This window comes from Triturus cristatus, chromosome 7, assembly GCF_964204655.1.
Source record: "Triturus cristatus chromosome 7, aTriCri1.1, whole genome shotgun sequence".
NCBI classification, from domain to species: domain Eukaryota; kingdom Metazoa; phylum Chordata; class Amphibia; order Caudata; family Salamandridae; genus Triturus; species Triturus cristatus.
Genome location: NC_140590.1, coordinates 1132972658 through 1132993970, shown reverse-complemented (window position 1 = coordinate 1132993970; position 21313 = coordinate 1132972658). Strand labels below are relative to the sequence as shown.

At 44.0% G+C, this 21313-nt stretch overlaps 1 protein-coding gene across 5 annotated transcripts in view; it reads left to right on the top strand.

The window, feature by feature from the left end:
* Positions 1 to 21313, top strand: part of RNF44 (ring finger protein 44) — a 305895-nt gene that overhangs the window by 91508 nt on the left and 193074 nt on the right. For all 5 annotated transcript variants that reach the window (XM_085618288.1, XM_085618287.1, XM_085618286.1 and 2 more), the window contains one exon: positions 1134 to 1347. In XM_085618288.1, coding sequence (XP_085474414.1) covers positions 1285 to 1347 — 63 coding nt within the window. In that variant the 5' untranslated portion in view covers positions 1134 to 1284. The remainder of the gene's footprint in view (positions 1 to 1133; positions 1348 to 21313) is intronic.

The window sequence follows — 21313 nt, the reverse complement described above, 5'->3', positions numbered from 1 at the left end:
AGTCTGTCACTTTGTGGTCATTGTTGCCTGTACGCTTATCTTGAAGCACTTCATGGCCTGGCTGCCAATGTATAGATTCCTAGGTGTTCAATAAAAATATCTTTGTTGCATCTCTATTTTAATCTATTGTCCACTTCCCCTGTAAGGTAGTACTTTGTACTGGCCCTGTAGATCCTATGGGAGGTACTGCCTTTTCTAGGTGACGATCATTTTGTATCTGTTAAGTAGCGAGTCACAATACATACTAGGGAATGTCGCAAGCAGGGTACTTTTCTGCAGAAAAGGTCACGGTGTAGAGGTGCATTAACATCCATTATTTAAGCACTTGTAGTGCATTACAATTGTTTTACAAGAGAGAAATCCAGTTGTCTGGGGAAAAGTCTTTCCTAATGCATTTCACCTACCTTGTATAGGGAATTACAAAGTTTCCATGGAAGACAGAACCTTTGAGGCTGTATCATTAGTAATAAATAGGGACTTTCAACCTAACGTATCCAAATGATTTGGATACTGTTTTGCTAGGCTTTATTGTATCAGTGTTCTACCTGCTTCAAAGTTAAAATCGGATGCACATCTCTCACCAGTCAACAGTTTTTTGCCTCATTTTATTGCATATAGTAAATGGCAATTAACAATGTAACTTTCAGTATGCATTCAGATTTCATTCCTTAATAGCAGCGTTCTGTCCTGGTGGCATGTGGTGTTTGTCTTCTCCAGCCTCCATGTCTATGACCAATATGGGGCGAAGTAAACTGCTTCAACATAGTCATAAGTTGTCGGTAAGAATGGTCAACATCTGGTCACAGACGTAACATGATGCCACACCCGCTGCTTAAAGAGAAACTCTTGAGTTGTTCTTTTTCCCCCCTCTCTTTCTTTCAACTGGGTTGCAAATTTAATCTCCGCCTTTCTATCCTTTTGGCCACATGACAAACAATATTCTAGTTTTAGGATTTCTTTTAGTTGAAGTGCAGCAAACTACTGTTGTGGTCAATAGGACTTAGTTTCTGATAGATTGAGTATGAAGCCTTATGAGTTAAAGGACAACCAAAGTTAGTTTTCTCTTGTAGTTAGTATAAATTGCCCTTCCTCCTCCTCCTTTTTATTTATTTATTTATTTTGTGGCGACACAGCCCTCCAGCGAGAAGTCAGTGGGGACGACGTGACGGACCTCTGCAGGGGCTCTTTGCCCAGGATGAAAGCTTTCTGCACCCGGTCTTTACCCAGCAGCTGCTTTCAATAGATGAGCATCGAGCCTTCGCTCTCACCAGCACTCTCCCACGAATGCTTCACTCAGCCACTCACCCACCACAGCAGAGCCCATTCATGGTGGACCTCCATGAGCAGGTGAGTTGGCAGCATTGGTAAAGATGTGAAAGGGGTTATTGAAAAGCTGATTTGGGCATGCTGTGCGAGGGAAGTTCGGCTGGGAATCTGCCATGATGTTGCACTATCATGAGCTGTTTACGTTTTGCGGTGAGAGTTGGAATTTGGTTGTATCAATCACATGCTTATGGAGTTAGTAAGGTTTTTCTGTTTAAGGGGGTGGGGGTGAATGCTCCAGCACTGGCTCATGGTTGAAATTTGTAATTTCCTTACTGTGTGTGCTTTGTTTGAAGTCTGACGGATCCAGGGAGCATAAACCTGCACCCAAGAGCAGCAGGGCACTCCTTGGAGAGTGGTAGGATAACAAGGTAGATTGGACTGAAGGAACATGAGTTAAATACATTCAGCATTCTACTAGACCTGAAGAGTGTAATTTACCCAGAGCCCAATTCATAGGCATTACGCAGTTTTGTTAGTAACGATTCTGGTGGTTATAGTTTTGCAAAAGTACCTTCCATCATCGCTTTCTCCCGTATGTATAGAACCTACATATTTGCCCAACTTAGTGTCCTCATTGCACCATTTCCTCTTGGGAGTTGCAGTCTTTGTGTGTGAACCTATCTTTTTTTTCTTTTGAGTAGGAACACCTTCAGGGAGGACACCATAAAATACAGCGCTCCCAGAGAGCGAGCATGTCAGTAGTTCAGCTTGGGATATAAAGAGCTGCTGCAAAGGAGACCTCTTATTCAAGAGCATCTTAGCAGTGTCTGCTAAAGTCAGTTTGACAGGGATATGGAGGGCTGCACATGGCTTTTTAGAGCAGGTCCTAACATTTTGATACTAGTCGGAGAAGAGCTTATTTTATTACGTGCATAGTTATTGATGTAGTTTTTAATAGGTGCTTTTACTAGATATTGCAACATTGACCCAATAGTTAGCTAGGCAATTTCCCTGCATATCCCTCAAAACATCACCCTGGTACCTTCTTGCTTATTTTTCCTGTCTAGCATTACCTCCTAGTAATGTTTCTCTTGTTCTATTTCTTTACAATATTAGCAGCCCTCCTGTGAAATACATTTCTTATGATGCCAATTTATTCACAGATTCATGACTTCCTTCAGTGCTGACATGATCCAACTTTAGAAACTATATGTTCAAAACCAGGTCTTTCATATCATTAGTCATTGGGGAAAAAACCGCTTTGAAAGAACTTCCAGTGATTCCTGTGACCCATTTTAGAGGAAAATAGATATGGGTGAAGACTATTTTACCTTTAAGTTGACTCTGTGCCTCAACCTGAATATTGATCCAGAGTTCTTTAGGCAAGTCTTAATATATGGTACAAAGTCTGATTGTGAGGACTATGGCGAAGGGGGTGTAGTCACTATAGAGGAATGTTGATAAGTGGAGGTGGATTCTTGTTTGAAAATGAAAGTCAAAGTCTTATGAAATCTTCTGAGGTTTGCAAGATTTCTCTTGAGAATTCTCTTTCAAAACTTGCACTGGTGGATTCCACCACAAAGATAAAGGAGAACGCTTCTTTGAAGTTGCTCTGGAATTTGAGCCAGTTGCCATCCGGGGTTCTTGGTGGCACCAACAGTTAAAAGCGAAGCTGCATCTGTGTTCCTACCATTCTAGATTAGTGGCCTCTTCGATGGCCATTACTCAAGGAGTGTATCCACTTCTCTGCCACTATCAAGATTGCCGGTGAAACGCCAACGATATGATATGAGAGGCGATGCCCTAGTTATCCAAAATGATTTCCTTTTTAGAGTGACACCTGTGAATAATATCCCCATCTACCTTGAATCCATGACAGGAGGGGGTAACATCCCAGAATATCTCCTTATATGTTTTTAAGACTCTGCAACATAAAAGCTTTCTGCCTTCGAACCCTATGACATCACATTAATGTTTTGCTTTTTGAAAATTAAATTTCTCAAACTACTGTACGGATTTAAACAAAGCCTCAAGGCTCTATTCTTAATGAAGCTCCATCTTCATGACAACTTAGGCAATTTAATCACAACTTTGCTGTAACTCTATGTAGGAAAGGACCCCCTATTTGCATGGTCACCCCCTAACGTTTCTCCTGATATCTGATGCACTTTGACTGAGTGTGCCCTGGGTCCCTTCCAATCAGGTTCCTAGGGCCTGTGTTCTTTCCCAAAACTGTATCATTGCTCTCACCATTGGCACACCTCTGGCCCACCTAGAAGTCCCTGCAAAAGGTACCTGTGGTACTAAGGGCCTTGTGACCAGAGGGGGTCCCTTAGGGCTGCAGGATGTATTGTGCCACCCTTAAGGACCCAACACATACACTGTGCCATTGCCGGCTGTGTTGTGGTGTAGCTAAACTAAGTCGACATGTCACACCTTCCTGGGTGCCATGCCAACACACCACTGCCTGTGGCATAGGTAAGCCACCCCTTTGGCAGGCCTTACAGCCCTATGGCAGGGTGCACTATACCACAGGAGAGGGCATAGCTGCATGGGTAGTATGCCCCTACAGTGTTGGAGTCCATTCTTGGACACTGTGTGCAGTGAAGCCATTTTGAGAACATGGGCTTCAAGATTGTCAACCCGAACTCCACAGCACCATGATGGCTTTACTGAAGACTGGGAAGTTTGGTATCAAACCTTCTCAACATAATAAACTCACACTGACCAGCTTCTGGTGTATTGGCTGACCGGTCCCTTCCAGCTAGCCCCCACCAGACAGGTTTCTCACAGAATGGGGTGGGAGCCTTTGTGCATTTGGATGTCAGAAACAAAGCCTGCTCTGAGTGGAGGTGCTTCCCACCTCCTCCTTGCAGGAACAGCAGCACTTGGCAGTGAGCCTCAAAGCCTCCCACCGTGTGTTATGTTGATTTGGGAAGCTCCAACTAGTGGAGATTTCCCCTCACCCCCAACCCCCCCCCCCCCCCCCCCCGGACTGTCCTCTCCCCACTTTTTAGCAGCAGGACAGGTGGGAAAATTAGCCAGCAAAGTAGGAGTGTCTACCTGGGCTTGGCACACACCTAGGGTGGCCAAGAGCGGAGGTAAATCCCTTTCTTCAATATTCTCTACCAGGGTTTGGAGAATTTGGGCCAGTAGGACTAAGGATGTGCCCCTCTCCCCAAAGAGATGGGGGCACATAAAGGGTGTAGTCACACTAGGGGACAGTAGCCACTGGCTACTGCCCCCAACCTCAGTAACTCCCTTCCATTTAGTATTTTAGGGCTTCCCTGAACCTTGTTCCTCAGAAACGATGACCTAAGATGGACCGAAGAGCTGTGCAGCAGTGAAGGAGGAAGACGACAACTGACTTCCCCCAGCCCTAATGGCTGGTCTCCCACTTCAAGGACCTTACTTGCAGAAATCGTGGTGTCCAGCAGCCAGCAACTTCTAGGAACCCTAGAGACCTGAGCTGCCTTCGTCAAAGACTCTTTTTTTTTTTTTCTTCTTTTTTTTTCTTTTTCTCCTGTTGACTCAGGATTTGTCCAGAAAGAAACAGCACCAAGGACGCCGGATCCATGTGGATCTGCAACATTTACACCACTCCACACCAGTCACCCAGGGCCCGAGTTCAGATGGGCCAACGATCCAGTGACGTCTCCCCTGCGAACCTGACCTGGGATCCAGTGTTGGATGACTTCTCCTGAACTTCCCCATAATGCCTGCAGCCTTATCTTGAAGGCCCCCCCCCTCCCCCTCCCCCTCCCCAACCGCGACCGGATCCGGAGAGAAAAACCTGATGCCTAAAAACACTCCTGCACCCGCAGCCCCCTGGTTTTGGGGTGCCCAACTGACAGTGTTCCGGCATCACCCACTATCCAACTTACCCCTCCAGTTGTTGGATTCTTTCAGCCAGTCTTATGGTCCGAACCTGCAGCCGATTACTCCGACCCAGGATCTCCATTGATTTCTTTAGGGCACCCAACGCCCCATGTGCACCCGGCTGCCCTAGTGCTGCTGGTGGTGCAACTTTAGTGCTACTTGGTGGCCCCTACAGTGCCGACCTCAACCCCCAGGGCCTTTGTCCCTTAACCGCGGGTACTTACCTGCAACTGGTGCCTCTTCGAGGAGCACCCAGCTCCCATAGGCTAACATTGGGCCCAGTGACCCATGCACCCTGCTGCCCCAGTGCAGCTGGTGGCACAGTACCCTACCTTTGTCCAACCCTTGCCCTGTGTTGTTCAAACTCCCTGAAGACTAGACTTGTAAGTTCAGTGCTTACATGAAAATTACTTGCTTGTCTTTACTCCCATGGGATTGCATTGATTCTGAGAATAGTACTAAGTATCTCTTTGACAAGTATTTCTTGCACATGTAAAGTATTTTTTATGCTTATGCAAAAATTTGCCAACTGTATCTAGAAAGTATTGCTTTCCTCACATGTCTACTTACCTGTAACTGAGTTCCACTAGGTTCCTAAAATAAGAGTAACTAAAGTAATATTTTTACAAACATTGTCCTGGAGTTAGTTATTGAGTGTGTGTTCCTGCCTTGTATGAGTGTGTACAACAAATGAATCCACACTGCCTTCTGATTAGCCTAACTGCTCAGCCCAGCTACCACTAACTTGAGAGTTTTTATCTACTTTATTCTCTGCTATACCTTTGGGGGCTTAGTGTACTCTGTTCACACTATATCTCTTTTTGATATAGTATATACAGAAGCAGCTTCCTACACTCCATACTAAATTTCTATGGGAATTTAAAATCAAATCATTTTTTGTATTGATTGTAGTTATTTAGCTGCGTTGACCTACTAGAGCCTTCACCAATGGGTTATCCTTCGGCATTATTTTGCAACATTGCTGTCACGTTTTGTGAAGATTTGTGAGACAGCACCAAAGCTCATTAGCAGTCAAACAATGTAGGCTATAGAGTAAACCTCTCCAACAGAACTACAGTGTGTGCATAGTTTAAAGAGAAATTAATCTAGAAAAATACATCTTAAGATAGAATAAATACAATTGCGAAATAAATTGATAAGTCTCAGAGGCATGTTGCAGAGTTGAATAGTGAAACAGATGGTATTGTATCTGTGGTATAAAATTGAATGGTTCTAAGGTTTCTATAAGACTTATTTTAAAACCCATTTGTGTTTCAGATGTGGGGATCTGAACCTTTGATTGAAAAGGTGAGATTCTTTACATTCGTTAGTTATTATGCCCCTGTGGACGATAGTGCCGCCATTTATGAGGAGTTATTCCAATCATTACTATTGGTCAGAGGAGATATAGTTATAGGCGGGGATTTTAATATCCTCATCGATATAAAACTTGATTCCACGGGTATTTCGAAGAAACAATCTAAACCAAAGTCATTGAGGTCTGTTATGAAGTACTCCGCATTACTTGATCTGTGTGACCCATGGCGACTGAAATTCCCTCATAAACAAGAATTTAGTTACTGGTCGGGAAGGCATAGATCCTCCTCTCGTATTGATTTCTTTTTGGCCTCCAATTCATTAGAATTTTCATATCAGAAATTTTTGCATAATGGCTTTTCAGACCACGCAATGTTGGTTATTGAGTTTACAGTGGGGGAAGAAATTAAGTCCCCTAAGAGATGGATATTTAATAAAATGTACCTACAAGATAGCAACTGGGTATCCTTTTTAAAATCCGAAATTGCTGACTTTATTGCTCGTAATTCACACACGGCCCCATTACATATTATTTGGGACTCACTAAAAGCCTTTGTTCGTGGTATTATTATCGCCAAAGACGCAGAAGAATGGCGTACTATTAAACAGACTAGGACCTTACTCTATCAAAGAATCTGTTCTCTGACTCAGCTTCGACAATCAAATTTCTCTAGTCTTGCGCAAAAAAAATTAAACGAGGCCAAACGTGAATTAAGTACGCTTTTTGCTACACAGAGTGAACAGCAATTCCTTATACAATCTCAAAGGAGTTATGAGGAGAGTAATTTTTCTGGCAAACTCCTTGCTTGGCAGGCTAAGGAGCAAGCCGCTGCAAATTCAATTCGTACTTTGAGATCTCCTACCACTCTGTTAGACACATCACAGCCTGATCTGATTGGTACTATAATGCTTTCTCACTATAAACAGATATATAGTCATCATCAGGAAATAGGCCATTCTAGGCTTTTAAAATTTTTAGCAAGATATGATATGCCTTCCTTATCTCAGGCAGATAGTGGAGCAATGATGAGTTTATTTTCAAAGTCAGAGCTGGAATTAGTGGTCAAGAACCTCCCAATCGGTAAGGCCTGCGGCCCAGATGGCCTCCCCGCTGAATTTTTTAAGGTTTTCTTCTGCGCCTTTTCGGATTTGCTACTACAATTAGTTAATTATATGTTAATGGGTGGGCAAGTTCCAGACTCTTTTGGGGAGGGCACAGTTGTGAGTTTTCCAAAAAAAGGCAAAGATCCCAAAGATCCCAATTCATATAGGCCCATTACATTACTTAACACGGATTATAAGATCCTTACCAAATTATTATCAATACGTTTCAATCATATTGCTAAGGATCTTATTCACCCGGATCAGAACGGCTTTGTGGCAGGTCGACAATTAGCCACAAATAAACATTTTCTCGTTGAGGCTTTAGATTATTTTCAGACCAATAAAATTTCCGCTTTAATTTTATTATTAGACGCAGAAAAAGCTTTTGACTTAGTGGTATGGACAACCTTATTTGTTATTTTAAATCACTTTGGAATTCCTCCACAGATTATTAGTTTAATTAAAAATTTGTACACGGGTGCCAACGCAAATATAATCATTAACTCAGTCATGGTCGGTAAAGTATCGGTTCAGCGGGGGACCAGGCAAGGTTGCCCCTTGTCCCCTATTCTTTTTGCTTTTTTTATTGAACCATTAGCCATAGCCATCAGGGAATCCGAAAATATCTCTCCTCCTATTTCCTCTATGGCAAAAATCAAACTATATGCCGACGATATTTTATTACTGATTAAGTCGGATATTCAATCTCAAACTGCCGTTCTTCAACTTTTTGAGGAATTCGAACATCTGGGTGGTTATCGCATTAATAAAAATAAAACTGAAATCCTAGTCTGTGGGGGGGGTGAGGTTGAGCTACATACTGATTTATCCGGCTGTATTAATCCTAGACCGAAGAGGTATCTAGGAATTATGTACTCGGTTTTTGTCTCCGAGTTAGTTATGTTAAACTTTGATCCTCTTCTACGCAAGGTTCAATCTTTATTTAATAGATGGGAATCGTTGCCATTTTCCATCCTAGGGCGAGTGGCACTTATTAAAATGTCTATTCTGCCGCTATTTAACTTTTTATTTTCTGCCATTCCTTGCTTTTTGCCCAGTAGCTTCTTTTCAAAAGTACAATCACTATTCACAGGGTTCATATGGGCAAAAAAAAGTCCCAGGATCGCAATGCGGATCCTCTACGCCGATACAGATTTGGGAGGTTTAGCGGTACCCAATATTAAAGATTACTATAGCGCATATTTTGCCCAATATTTAGAGCGGTTTAAATCCGGAATGCAGACCCCAACTGTGTTTATTAATTTCTTTATTAATAGAATTTGTCATGAGGTTCAGATTCCTTCTCCGTTACATATTCCTAAATTACCAAAACTCACTCGTTATAAGACGATGCTCTGGTTTTTTAAGCGTCAGGATGTCTTTCTTAAAAGATATTCTCTCCCGCAATTTAATCTTAGAACTCCCTTAAGGAATGCTCTTTTTTATTTAGGAATAAAAATTGGAGTTGATACTGTATTACAATGGGCACTTTTGGGATTTCACTCTTTGTCAGATTTTTTGAGGGAAGGGACATGGTTGTTACCTGGAGAGATGCAGCTTCTAATTCCTGGGAACTTTATGTTACTTGGTTCATATGCTTTTATTTTTAAAACGTTGGTACAAGTGGAGCCAGTCAGCATTGGTTCCTCTAATCAACTATGGGACGATTTGTTCACGATTTGTAGGACGAGGAAGCCAGGGGTATGGAAACGTGTTCTTGCTGAATATACTGTGGATGATCTTAGTCAAAAAGCAATGAAAAAATGGCAAGAACAGGAGAATCATGTACTCACTATTAATACTTGGAAAATGATAAATAAGCTGAATTTCAGTGTTCTTCGAGGATCTAATTGGAGAAGAATGCTGTTTTTCAGTAAATGGCACCTGTACCGTACCCCTGCTGCCATTGCTAAAATGTTTCCCAATACTACGGCCACCTGTTTTAGATGCCAGCAATATACTCCCGCAAACTGGTCCCACACTATAGCTAACTGTGTTAAAATAATCCCGTTTTGGAATGAGATATTCGAATATATGCAAAAGTATTGTGGGATTCGGATTACTTATAATGTTAATTTAATATTGTATGGCTACGATTCCGATCTTGGTTTGACAGAACAGCGGGTTAAATTATTATTTATTGCAATGGCAGTTGCAAGGTCATTAATCCTGCAGAACTGGAAGTCAATTCATATCCCTCTCTTTACTGCCTGGTTGCAAAAAATTAGGAATGTTAGAAAATCTGAAATGCGATATGCACAGCGAATAGGTGGGATTACGAAGTTTGATAGAATTTGGAATCTTTACTTTGTGTAATGGTTGATTTCCGTACTGTGTAAATTATTTTTTCATGTAATTCTGTATTGTTTTTCCTTCTGCTTGCCAATTTATATTCTTTTTTTTTTTTTTTTTTTTTTGTGTGTGCCAATATATGGTTGTATCAATTGTATTTCTGACACAAGATTTTCAATAAAAAATAAAAATAAAAAAAAGAGATTCTTTACATTTAAACAATCCAGGACATTCTGTGAATGAATGTCAAAAGGAAAATGACCTCAGATTAATGTGGACCAATCAGAGCTATTTTTGAATGTCTACATGAGCTTTACAAATTTGTAATGAGAACTCAAGGAAGCGTTGAAGGAAATGTTGCTGATCCTTATGTTGTTGATATATTTTAAAAAAATAAGAAGATTTTAATATTGATTTTGGACAGTTTGAATAATCTGAAAGATTCAAGACCTCACATGTCTGCAAAATGAATATATATGTCCCTAGCATGTGTGGCTGGCTTTAGATACTCATTGAGAAAGCTAGCTCTGTTCATTCTATACCAAAGTAAGGGATAGTGTGCACAGAGCCCAGTGGAACCCCCAAAGGAAGGCAGAGGTAAAAGTATATAATACCTTACTCTTTGTGGTAGTGTGGGCCAGCTGTAAGGCTTTATCAGAGGGTAGTGATAAGCATTTATTGTACACACTCCGGCAAGAAATGTCACAAACTCAGACTGAATTCGGGCCAATTTATTTGTCTAAAAAATATTATTTAGATATATTTCATTCTTCTAGAACCAAGCCAGGCCTGGTACAGGTAAATATAACAATACTTTGCAATACTTATGCAGTGAAATACAAGTTGAATGCAGGTTCAATGCAGTTGGTTGATTTACAGGTAAGCCAACAGTCAAGATTACTTTCAGTTACTTTATAGATTACTGTGTATGTTACTTCTTGGATTACTTTTTCAGTTACTTTTGCTAATCAGTGTGATATGCTTAGATATCACACTAAGGCATTTCCTAGACAAAAGGTAAGAATTTCAGGGGACACTTGGGCAAAACGCTCACAAAAAGGAGATTACGTGAACATTTTTGGTGGCCTCAAATGGACAAGGATGTTGACGTGTATGTTTGGGAGTGTGTGATATGTTCCAATGCTGAAAAAAGTTTTAATTTAAGAACTCCCCCTCTTCAACCTATTGTATTACCTGCAAGGCCTTGGGAGAAGATTAGCATTGATCTTGTTGGGCCTTTCAACGTACTTCCGGCTTCTTCTAGGTTTGCAATTGTGGTGATTGATTATTATTCGAAATGGCCAGAGGTACGTTTCATTGGTGAGCCTAACTCAAAAAATGTCATTGATTTTCTTAAAGGTCTTTCTGCATGAAGGTTTTCCCTCCACCATCGTTTCTGATAATGGTGTGCAATTTGTCAGCCATGAATTTGAATGTTTTCTGCGGCAAGGGGGAATTTCTCATTCCGGAAGTTCACTCTATCACCCACAAACGAACGGTTTGGAGCGCATGAATAGGGTTAAACGGTGCAGTGGGCGCCTGTGGCGAAGTGTAATGTGCAGAATGCTGTTCGGTCCATGTTCTGATTCTACCGCACCACGCCCCACTCGTCTACCAATGTGTCTCCCTATGAACGTTTGTGAGGAAGTAAAACGTGTTCCAAAGTGTGTCCTGGATGGATGTCGAAGTGGGTGAAAATGGACTCTGTGGATGGTATTGTAAGAGATGATGTCTGTTTCCCACTCGTTGGTTGTTGGCAATGTAGTACACGTGAAGATCCCTGTACACAGCGGGAAGGTTAATCCAAAGTTCTCAGATCCTTTGGTTGTGGATAAAGTTTTTGGTAATGCTGTTAGGGTGAACAGCAAACATTGGTGGAATGTGTCCAGAATTGTCAAACTGCCTGGAAGTTTCGCCTTCCAATATTTCTCCACAGGTTTGTTTACGCAGAAGCAGCAGACAACGTTTTGTTCCCATCAGATACCGTTGATTTCCTTTTATGTTTTTTTCCTTTTCTTCTCTTCACCTTATCCCTTTTTAGGTCGAGGACCGTCTGGTCTGCCGAAGGCAGAACCGGAAGTCGGAGATTTAATGTTTCTGAGAGTGGCTCCTTAGCCCGCCTCTCTTTTTGCCTCTCCTCCAGTGGCTGGCTTCCTAAACGGAGGCCAGCCATTGGAGGAGAGAGCCGTCCCTCCAAATAGGCTCCGTATTTTTCAGATTCGGGGGCGTGTTCCTTGCTGTTCTTTCCACTTTTTAGCCACGCCCTTTTAGAACAGCAGGAACACGCCCCGAATCTGAAAGTTTGGAAGCTTCCATCCGCCATTTTTTAGGTATCGTCTGGCCGTGAGGATCTTCTTGCTGTTGTGCATGAGTAAGGTAAGCCATCTTCTTCGAAACTTGCCTTCCACCACAATCTGCAATAAAAACAGCCGAAAGAAGCTCATTTATAATATTGGTAAACCTTAATTAAGTGGGAGTTATTTGTTTACGTTGGCGCCTTTCACTGCGTCACTCTTGACCCGCTCACAAGAGTGATAATACCTTTTTAGCAAATGCTATTTATTTGAACATGAACGTGGACATACATGGCAGGGGGTGGGCAGCGGTATCGGGGGGGTTCGCAGAGCTCTCGTTGCCATTTAACTGTCAGTGTATTTGAACAAACGGCTCGTGCTGCCTGACGTGAGCAGTGAATGGCTTTGCTGTTTTCCATTATCTTTATGAAATGTTCTGCATCCCCAGCCGCGCCCCTACTTCCAGCGTCTCTATCCGTGGGGGAGGGGGGCTTCGCGCCGATTTACTGCTCTCTGTTGGAGGGGTTTTGGGTCCGTTTCCTGCCTAGTGGCCGTATACCAGTCTGTATCTATCTGGTCATGGAAGTATCCTGCCTGGTGCCTATCAGATCTCTTGGTGCTCATGGGGCACTTTGCGGGTGGGATATGGGGGTTCTTTTCTTCTTTTTGTCCTCCTCGGCTCTTCTGGTCAGAGAGCGGGCGCCTCTCTTGTCCGAGCTGGTCCGTTTCACCCGCTCTCCGTTGCCTCCTAGTGTCGTGTTAAAGGAGTCTCGCGCCTCTCTCGGGCCCACACTTTTTCGGGGAAGGTGTGTGGGGGTGTGTGTGATGAACGTGTTCTGCCTCGTGCCTTTCTCATGGCCTCTCTTCATCGTAAGGGCCCCTATATGGGTAGGTTATTTATGGCTGTTAAGATCTCGAGATGGCCTGATTTCCCGACACGATTCTCCCTCTGTCCTCATCTCATTTTGCCCCGCATACACCTCTCACTCTCTCTTTTTTTCTTTACTTCTCCGTCTCCCTCCTCTCTACTTTTTCCTAACACATTTCTTCTTAACGCATTTCCCTCACTACCTTCCGTCCTTCCCCTCACACTACCCATACTCAACCCCTTTCCTGCACCTCGCAATACAACATTTCTTTCCTCTCTCTCCTCCCCCACACACCTCGATGCTCGTTCCCTTTGCTGTCACTGACGTCCCCTCACACACTTTTCACGCTACCTTCTCTGCTTTACCAATACATTGGTAATCGGAAATCATTGGTGCAGACTGTAAACTGGCCCCGGGGCCCAGGAGTGACGGGGGCCCCTTGCTCCATAGTAATGGCTCCTTTTTAATCCCCAACCATAGTACTGGGGATCCATTTTCTTTGCTTGCAGTAAGGCACTGGCACCCTTCTACGCCATTGCACTTCATTCTCTTTGCTTTTGTCTTTACAAACTCCATTTTCTTCCTTCTTTCCACCCTTTTACTTGCTTTTCTTTATTATTCCCACACCCTATCCCGACTTTCCTTTCCCCACACATTAGTACACAATCTTATAGGTAATGCAGGTAACTATCTACCTCACTCTCTATCTCACTACCTCACTCTCTATTTCAATACCTCACTCTCTCTATCTCACTACCTCACTCTCTCTGCTAATGCAATAGGTATCACATATGCAAAAAAAAGCTAATGCCAATAGAAATGACGATGCCATTTATTTAGGGATACAAAAATGATAAAAAAATAATGAGCAATACAAATAGCTCTACCTATAATATTGCCAAGACCATTGCATTGTAAATGCTTGTTCCTTTTCTTCTTGTCTTCTCCTCGTGCCTTGTCCCGCCTTTCTCTTTTATTGCTTCCGTTCGTTTGAGGAAGAGGATAATGTAAAGGTCTGGTTTACATGCTTAGTTGATTGGAATGCTCGCGCCATGATTTTCTGGCTGGGAGGATTCCATTTCATAATATCGAAGTTTGTGTTTGAAATATGTTAGGACAGTTGCTGCCTGATCGTTTCCTGAGCCAGCTGCTGCGCATTATTACAATAAAGCCTCTTCTAAATCTCCTTCGCTTTGTGTGCAACGTCCTACAGCAAGGTTCAGGGTTGCCCCTAAATACTACATTTTGGGGTGTTACAGGTTGGGACTAATGTGTCCCTTCCTAAAGGTGGGTACACCGCCTTTTATGCCAGCCTCCAGTCTCCCTCTGGTTGGCTGGGTCCCCCATCTTCAAGATGGAGGGCACTGAGAGTTGTACTTATAAAAAATATGGCATCAGAGAAAAATCGTTCACGTAAGTACACTTTTAAATATAAATTCTTTTCACTTTAAAAAGTGGACACAGTGCAATTTCTGAGTTCTGCAATATAATCTGATGGAAGTAAGAACAAGGTTCGTAAATAGGTATAGAACATCAACTTATAGGACCAATCTCCAGGATTTAGGTTGAGTGGTGTCCAAGGCAGCACCAACAGTACACCACCGGCGGTGTCAGGAGCCCAGCGCGTTTCAGTGGGGATCGGTCTCTAGAAAAAGAGGCTGCAGGCTCTGCCTAAGAAGCCAGTTGTCTCAGGCCTTAAAATACTCTGGGACGGGGGCGGCACCTTTGGTCCTCTTCTCCAAGGGCGACGGGTGCAGGGGTGTCCTTAGGCATTGGGTTTTTCCTTACCAAAGCAGTCGCGGTTGAGGGGGTCTATGTGCAGAGGGTGCAGGCACTGTCAGGGAGTCCAGGAGGGGTGAAAATAGGATGAACTCGAGCTCAGGGGAACCTTGTTGGCACCAGTGGCTCACTTCAACTCTGGCTGGAGGCGACTGGTGCAGTGGATGCTTCAGGTGTCGAGTTTGGCAGTTCTGGAGGTCTCCGAGTTTTCTCTTTTGGAGATTCTTTAGAACATGTCCACTCTTAACTAGAGGTCTGGAGTCTTTTTCAAAGGAAGGAAGACCTTCCAAGTTTCTGGAGTCACAGCTGTAGGACAAGTCGACTTTGGCGCCGTTATCGACGAGGATGCAGACAGGCTGACATGGTTGGGCACCAGGTCAGCCGCATCCTCTGTTTTCTTGGCTTTTGTGGCTCGTCGGTGTCCTCTCTTCTTAGGTCATCAAGATGTATTTCTCTGGTGCCAGGGACTCCCCAAAATACTGAATTTATGGGTGTTAGGTTGAGTGTAGGGTAGTAGCCAATGGGCTACTGACCCTTGGTCACTACGCCCCCCTATATCACCTTCCTGTGGGAAGACGATATAAGCCTGTCCCAGAATTCGCAAGTATGCCATCACACAGATGGCTACTTCTGAAAAATCGTGTTCACCTCACAGTAGCTCACCTTATAGGTGGTACTAGCCTGAGGATGGCATGCTTACCTGACTAGCTAATTTTTTCCCCCTGTCCAGGTGCCAAAGGGGCTCTGGACGTGGGGGGATTAGGGGGAAGAGGCTTACTCTCCTTTGAGAGGAGCCAGATTTGCATTCCAAAGACGGCAGCTTCTTTGAAGCTCGCCGGCCCAAGGAAGCTAATCAGCAGGTCATCCTGTGGGAGGGGGTGTTACACCCTCTTCCCGTCCAGGCCTTTTATTCTGGGTCTCTTGAGAGCAAAGGCACTCACCCTAGGAGGCCAGAACAGCGTCTCTGGTGGCAGGCTGGCAGAAACCAGTCCGTAAGCACACCCGAGATCCCAGAGCCCAAATTTACTTTGAAGACTTCTACCATCTTGAAAATCCAAATGTGGGCAGGGCTGGCCGCAGGAACCTTTAACCTATTGGTTAGGACAGGCCCAGGAGTAATACCCACCCACCAGCTCCTACCAGGCATAAATGTATCCCCTCCAAACAAACTCATTAGAATACTCCTGGACTCCCTCTTGTATTCAGAGACAAATAAATTGACTCCAGTAGTCATAAGGCTGACCTCCTGTTCAAGCTACAGGGATACAACAAGCCGCAAGAGGCATTTTCTTCAACTGCTCACCTGGCCAGCTGCAACTGCACCTAGACTGGACCATGCTGTTGGCCTCTACAAGACACACAGCAAGTCTCTAAGCGCCTCCTGTAGGAAGCTGGCTCTTAATATAGTGGACTAAAACAAGGTGCACTATGTAAAGAGTCCAGGCAACCCCTTATCAGTTTACAGAGGCAAAAAAGATAACACTAAATGCTCTCTTTTTTGCGGTAATGTGGGCAAGCAGTATAGGCTTATCAGAGGGTAGTGTTAAGCATTTGCTGTAGTCGTCTCATCATAGTGGAATGGTCAGCTGGGCTTTGTGCGTCATAGGGCCTTGCGGTTGTTGGTCGTCACCGGTTGAGGGTGCACAGTCAGGACAGCTGGGCCATTCTGGAGGTGGGTCTCTGCAGTGCTGACGTCCCTTGACGGCTGCTCTATCTTTTTTTTTTTTATATAAATCTTTTTATTAACTTTGCTCAAGGTCTCATACATTGCACAGCAGTGTTCAAATGACTTGCAGACAAACAGCATTACACTGTACATTTGAGGACCAACTTGGCAGTAGAATGGCCGGTTACAACTGTACCCCCTATCCCACCCCACCCCTCATGGCTCGATACTTGCGTCAGGGACCCCACACCCTCTTCCATTTCTTAGCACATCCTGTGGACTTATAGATCGTTTCTTCCGCCCTCTGACACCCTTTGTGGTGGCGCCTGCGCTCCCCAGCTACTAGCTATATTCCGTTTTGCCACCCTAGCCGCTGTTGCTAACCAGATCTCGTTGTACCTGGACCAGTCCGTGGCTCCTTTAATCATAAGGAATAGCCACCTGGGTTCCACCGGGACCGGCGATCCCACTACTGTCGCCATCGTGTGTGCTACTTTGGTCCAGAAGGGCACTATGTTTGGGCATTCCCACAGAATATGGAAGAAAGTACCCTCCCCCTGACATCCCATCACACACAGAGGAGACAGGCTTCTGCCCCATGAGAATAAGTGGGTACGCGGGTAGTACACCCGATGCAAGATTTTAAATTGCACGAGGCGGAACAGAGTCCGGATTACAATTTCGCGGGGGCCTTGCCAATCCTCGTCCTCCAGGCTTCCGACGTCACCCTCTCATCTTTCGCGCAGGGACACCAAGGGGTCAGACATGTTGTTTATGAGCTTACGGTAGAAGGTGACGGTTGCTCTATCTTGGTGTGGTGGCAGTCCGAATTGGAATACCACAGGCTTGGTTTGCTACAAAGGTTCCGGAACCGTGGGTATAGGTCTTGTACGTCCTCGGTTGGTCCTGCTGTCCTCTCACTTGGTAGAGGGACAGATCTGACCTTCAGAAGCACAGGTTGGCCGGGGAGTGGCGAATCAGTGAAATGGACTTTGCATCTTCGGTGCCTGGGAACTGCAGCGGGGTTGCTCCTCTGCCAACAATCTCCCTTGGAGTAATTTGTGAAGAGCTGGCAGTCTCCTGGGGTTCTTGGTAGCCGATCAGCTGCAGGGATTGTTGCTGGTCACGATTGTCGAGACTGGTGCAGGCAGGCAGGGTTTTGCGCCAAAAGTTCACATCAAGTCTTCAGTCCTTGCTTTTCTCACGGCCCCTCGTTGTCTTCTTTTTGATCCATTGAGTTCAATTTCCTGGTTTCAGGGGTGCTCTCTAAATACTCAATTATGGGGCATTACAGGGAGTGACGTGGTAGCAAGTGGGATACTTACCTTTAGGGTGATTACACCTTCTATATGACCACTTCCTTTGGCATGTGCGCATAACCCTGACCCAGAGAGTTAAAATTCGGGTGCACATCAGGTATCCCACCTGAGAGGCGAACACGCCTCCTGACAAGCTAATTTTCCCGCCTGTCCTGGTGCCAAATGGGCCCAGGGCAGGAGTAGCATTTTCCCTCTCTGGGGAAGCCTTAGGTCGCACATTAAAGGTCGCAGAGGCCTTTGAAGCTTTCTGCATTGATATGCTAATCACATAGCCATCCTGCTTGGAGGAGGTGATTACACCTCCAGCAGGAGCAGGCACTGTGTCTGCCCTCAGAGTGCAGGCTCTCTCCTGCAAGGGGGGTCAGAAACTTGTCTGTGATGACAGGCTGGCCCCCACCAGTCAGCAAGCACACTAGTAGTCAGGTTTTCAGGGGCACCTCTAAAGTGCCCTTGAGGTGCATGTATTAAGAAATCTATCACTAGAATCTGTGTGGCTTTATAAATACCAGATGTTTGATACCAAAATCTCTAGTTTTAGTTCAGCCATCATGAAGCTGGGGAACCTGTAAATACCAGTGTCCAACCCATGCATTCAAAATTGCTTCCCTGTTCAATTGTGATATCCAAAAATCGACTTAGACATCACAGGGACATATCTGTTCATGTCCACACAGTAGGATAGTGCACCCTACCCTAGGACTGTAAGGCCTCCTGTAGTGGGGGCTTACCTATACTATATGCAATGTCTGCAGGCATGGTACTTAGGATGTGTACAATGTTGTCTTCACTTTTCTCTGCACCATCACATGCAGCCTTCAATGGCAGTTTGCATGTTGGTGCTGAGGGTCCCTTAGGGTTGCACAATACATGCTGCAGCCCTATGGACCCTCTTGAGCCTTTTTGCCCTAGGTACCAGGGGTACCATTTACTAGGGACTAACCGTGGTTGCTAAAGGTATTGCCAATTGGGAGAACAATTGTACAGTTTTAGGAAAAGATCTGGCACTGGGAACCTGGACAGCAGGAAACCAGTGCACTTGTCAAAATTACATTGGATAACATGCAAAAAAGTGGGGGTGACCATTTGAAAAAGGGGGTACTCTTCCACACCTCCCATGAGGTCATGAGGAGGGGGGCTTTAGAAGCGTGCTCCTGTGGTAGATTGGGGATTAAAGGACCTTAGTCAGAAGTTAATCTTTTAAGCAAGACAAACCTGGTTGATGTATCCAACCTGCCGTTGATTGTGGTTGGCCTCAAATTACACCTTGGTCTACCTCAACCATTAACTATCATTGACACTTTGTGCTTCTTAGCACTGTTAGTGCTTAAACTTTATAAATTTGTATCTCCAATTTCCCCCCTTGGATTTTTATGTTTATTTAATTTTACCCTATTTTTCTATTTTGTTTTAGGGTGTGTATCATTTTGCATTTCAAATGTATTACTGTTTTGGTACTGCATAACTACTTTACAAATTTCCCTAAGTGAAGCCAGTCTGCTCTGTGCCATAGTTACCAGGGGATGAGCTCAGGTTTATTTAGGGACTTTACTGGTTCACCAATGCGCATGTGGTGTTTATTCCTTGACGTGGATAGTCACCCACTCCTATTAATCTAATTTCTTACACGTGCCGTTTAGTGTTTGGCTTAGACGTTTGCTAGTTATTTCTCTTCTGTGAAGCGGTGTGTCATGAGGTATGGTGTGATTCCTCTCTTAGCCTGCAGTACCATGGGCATCAACTCCATTGTTAGATTATTTTTCCCACAGCAGGTGAGCACAAGTATAGAATCGTACTTGAGGACAATATATCGACCATGCATTTAATTTAAGTGTAAAAAAGAAATACATCTGGAGCAACCAGGAACTACCAGGGAGGTGGGTGGGTGCATGTGAATCTACAACACTACACAATATGAACAGATGGTTACAGAGTAAGTTGCATTATCCGTTCATAGCATGTGTGGCTGTAGATACACATACTCTGCATAGACTGTAAAGCAGCTCTCCCATAAGGCAGTATAAGTGGATGATGCAGATGTTTGGGATAGGATCCTTAGAACTGACCAACTCTAGCCTGCTGAATGGCCAGAAGACCCACACAGTAATGCGTTGTAAAGACGTATGGAGATGCCCATGTAGCTGCCTTACAGATGTCCGCTATGGGAACGTTTCCTAAAAAGGCCATGGTTGGCTGTTTCTTCATAGTAGTGTGTGGTCTAAGGAGAGCAGGAGAGCACTAATTATGCTTTAAGGTAGCATGTTTGGACACACTGACATCTAGCTATGCCAGCTGTTGATACTGAGTGGCTCTTACTAGGTTTAGAAAAAATGACAAAACATTGCTGAGTTTTTCAAAAAGGTTTGGCCCTGTCAATATAGTACATCAGAGTGTGAAGAGCTCTCTCGGTTACAGAGTTTAGTTGAAGTAAACATACTAGTAGATCAACTGATTGATTGAGATGGAAAGAAGAGATCGTCCTGGGAAGAAATTTAGGGTTGGTTTGGAGGACAACCCTAGCTGCATTACCCTGTACAAATGGTTCTTGTAATCCGAGGCCCTGAATTTCAGCTATGCATCTTAGTAAGGTGATCGCTAAAAGGAAAACTACTTTCCAGGAGAAGAACAGCAAGGAGCAGGAATGCAGTGGCTTGACCGGGTGACCCATGAATCTTGTGAGGACTTGATTGAGGTTCAAGAGAGGGGCAAGTGGAACTCATGGTGGAACAAGGCCTTCCATTAAGGGTTTAATAATAGGAATTCCAAAGAGTGGAGAATGTTGTCCGGTTTGCTTGTACTCTGTAATAGCCGTGAGGTGTAGGCAAATAGAAGTGTATGGTAAACCTGATTTTTTTTTTTTGTATTTTTATTTTTTTGATTTAGCAAATAGACAATGCCCCGGGCAACTGGTATAAGGGGGTCCAAAATCTTAGAACTTCAGTAGTGAACAAAACCTTCCCACTTCGCAGAACAGCAGGACCCAGTAGTGGGCATGCATGCTTCTTTGAGGCAATATAAGACTTCGGGTGCCATATTACTAAATTAAGTTGTCTGGATGCCTGATCTTCCTCTGCTTTCGGGTGAGAAAGCCCTGCCTGTTGGGGAGCTTCATGTGAGGAGTAGGACATTTCGAATAGTATTGAGAACCATGGTTCTCTTCCAGGGGATACTTATCAATAGTCATAAGCACTGAATAATCCCCGCCCATGTGCGGGATCCCCCGGAGCATATATAAAAATACATATATGTTTGTATGTTTAGGACAAAAAAAGTACAGAGTACTACTAAAAACGTACATATATACACATTTATACATACACAAATATGCAGCCTAATGTACTTCAAATAGGCTAATATGCCAAAATTACATCGATTTTTAAGAAAGAGAAAATAATCTCTAATGTAAACACTGCAACAGAAAACATACACTGTAATAGTGTTCAAACACAGCCCTTTATTTTCATAGAAGGCAAGTAATAGCAGGCAATTGGCTCATAGGCTGCGTAGAAGAAAATACGTCACAGTATCAAA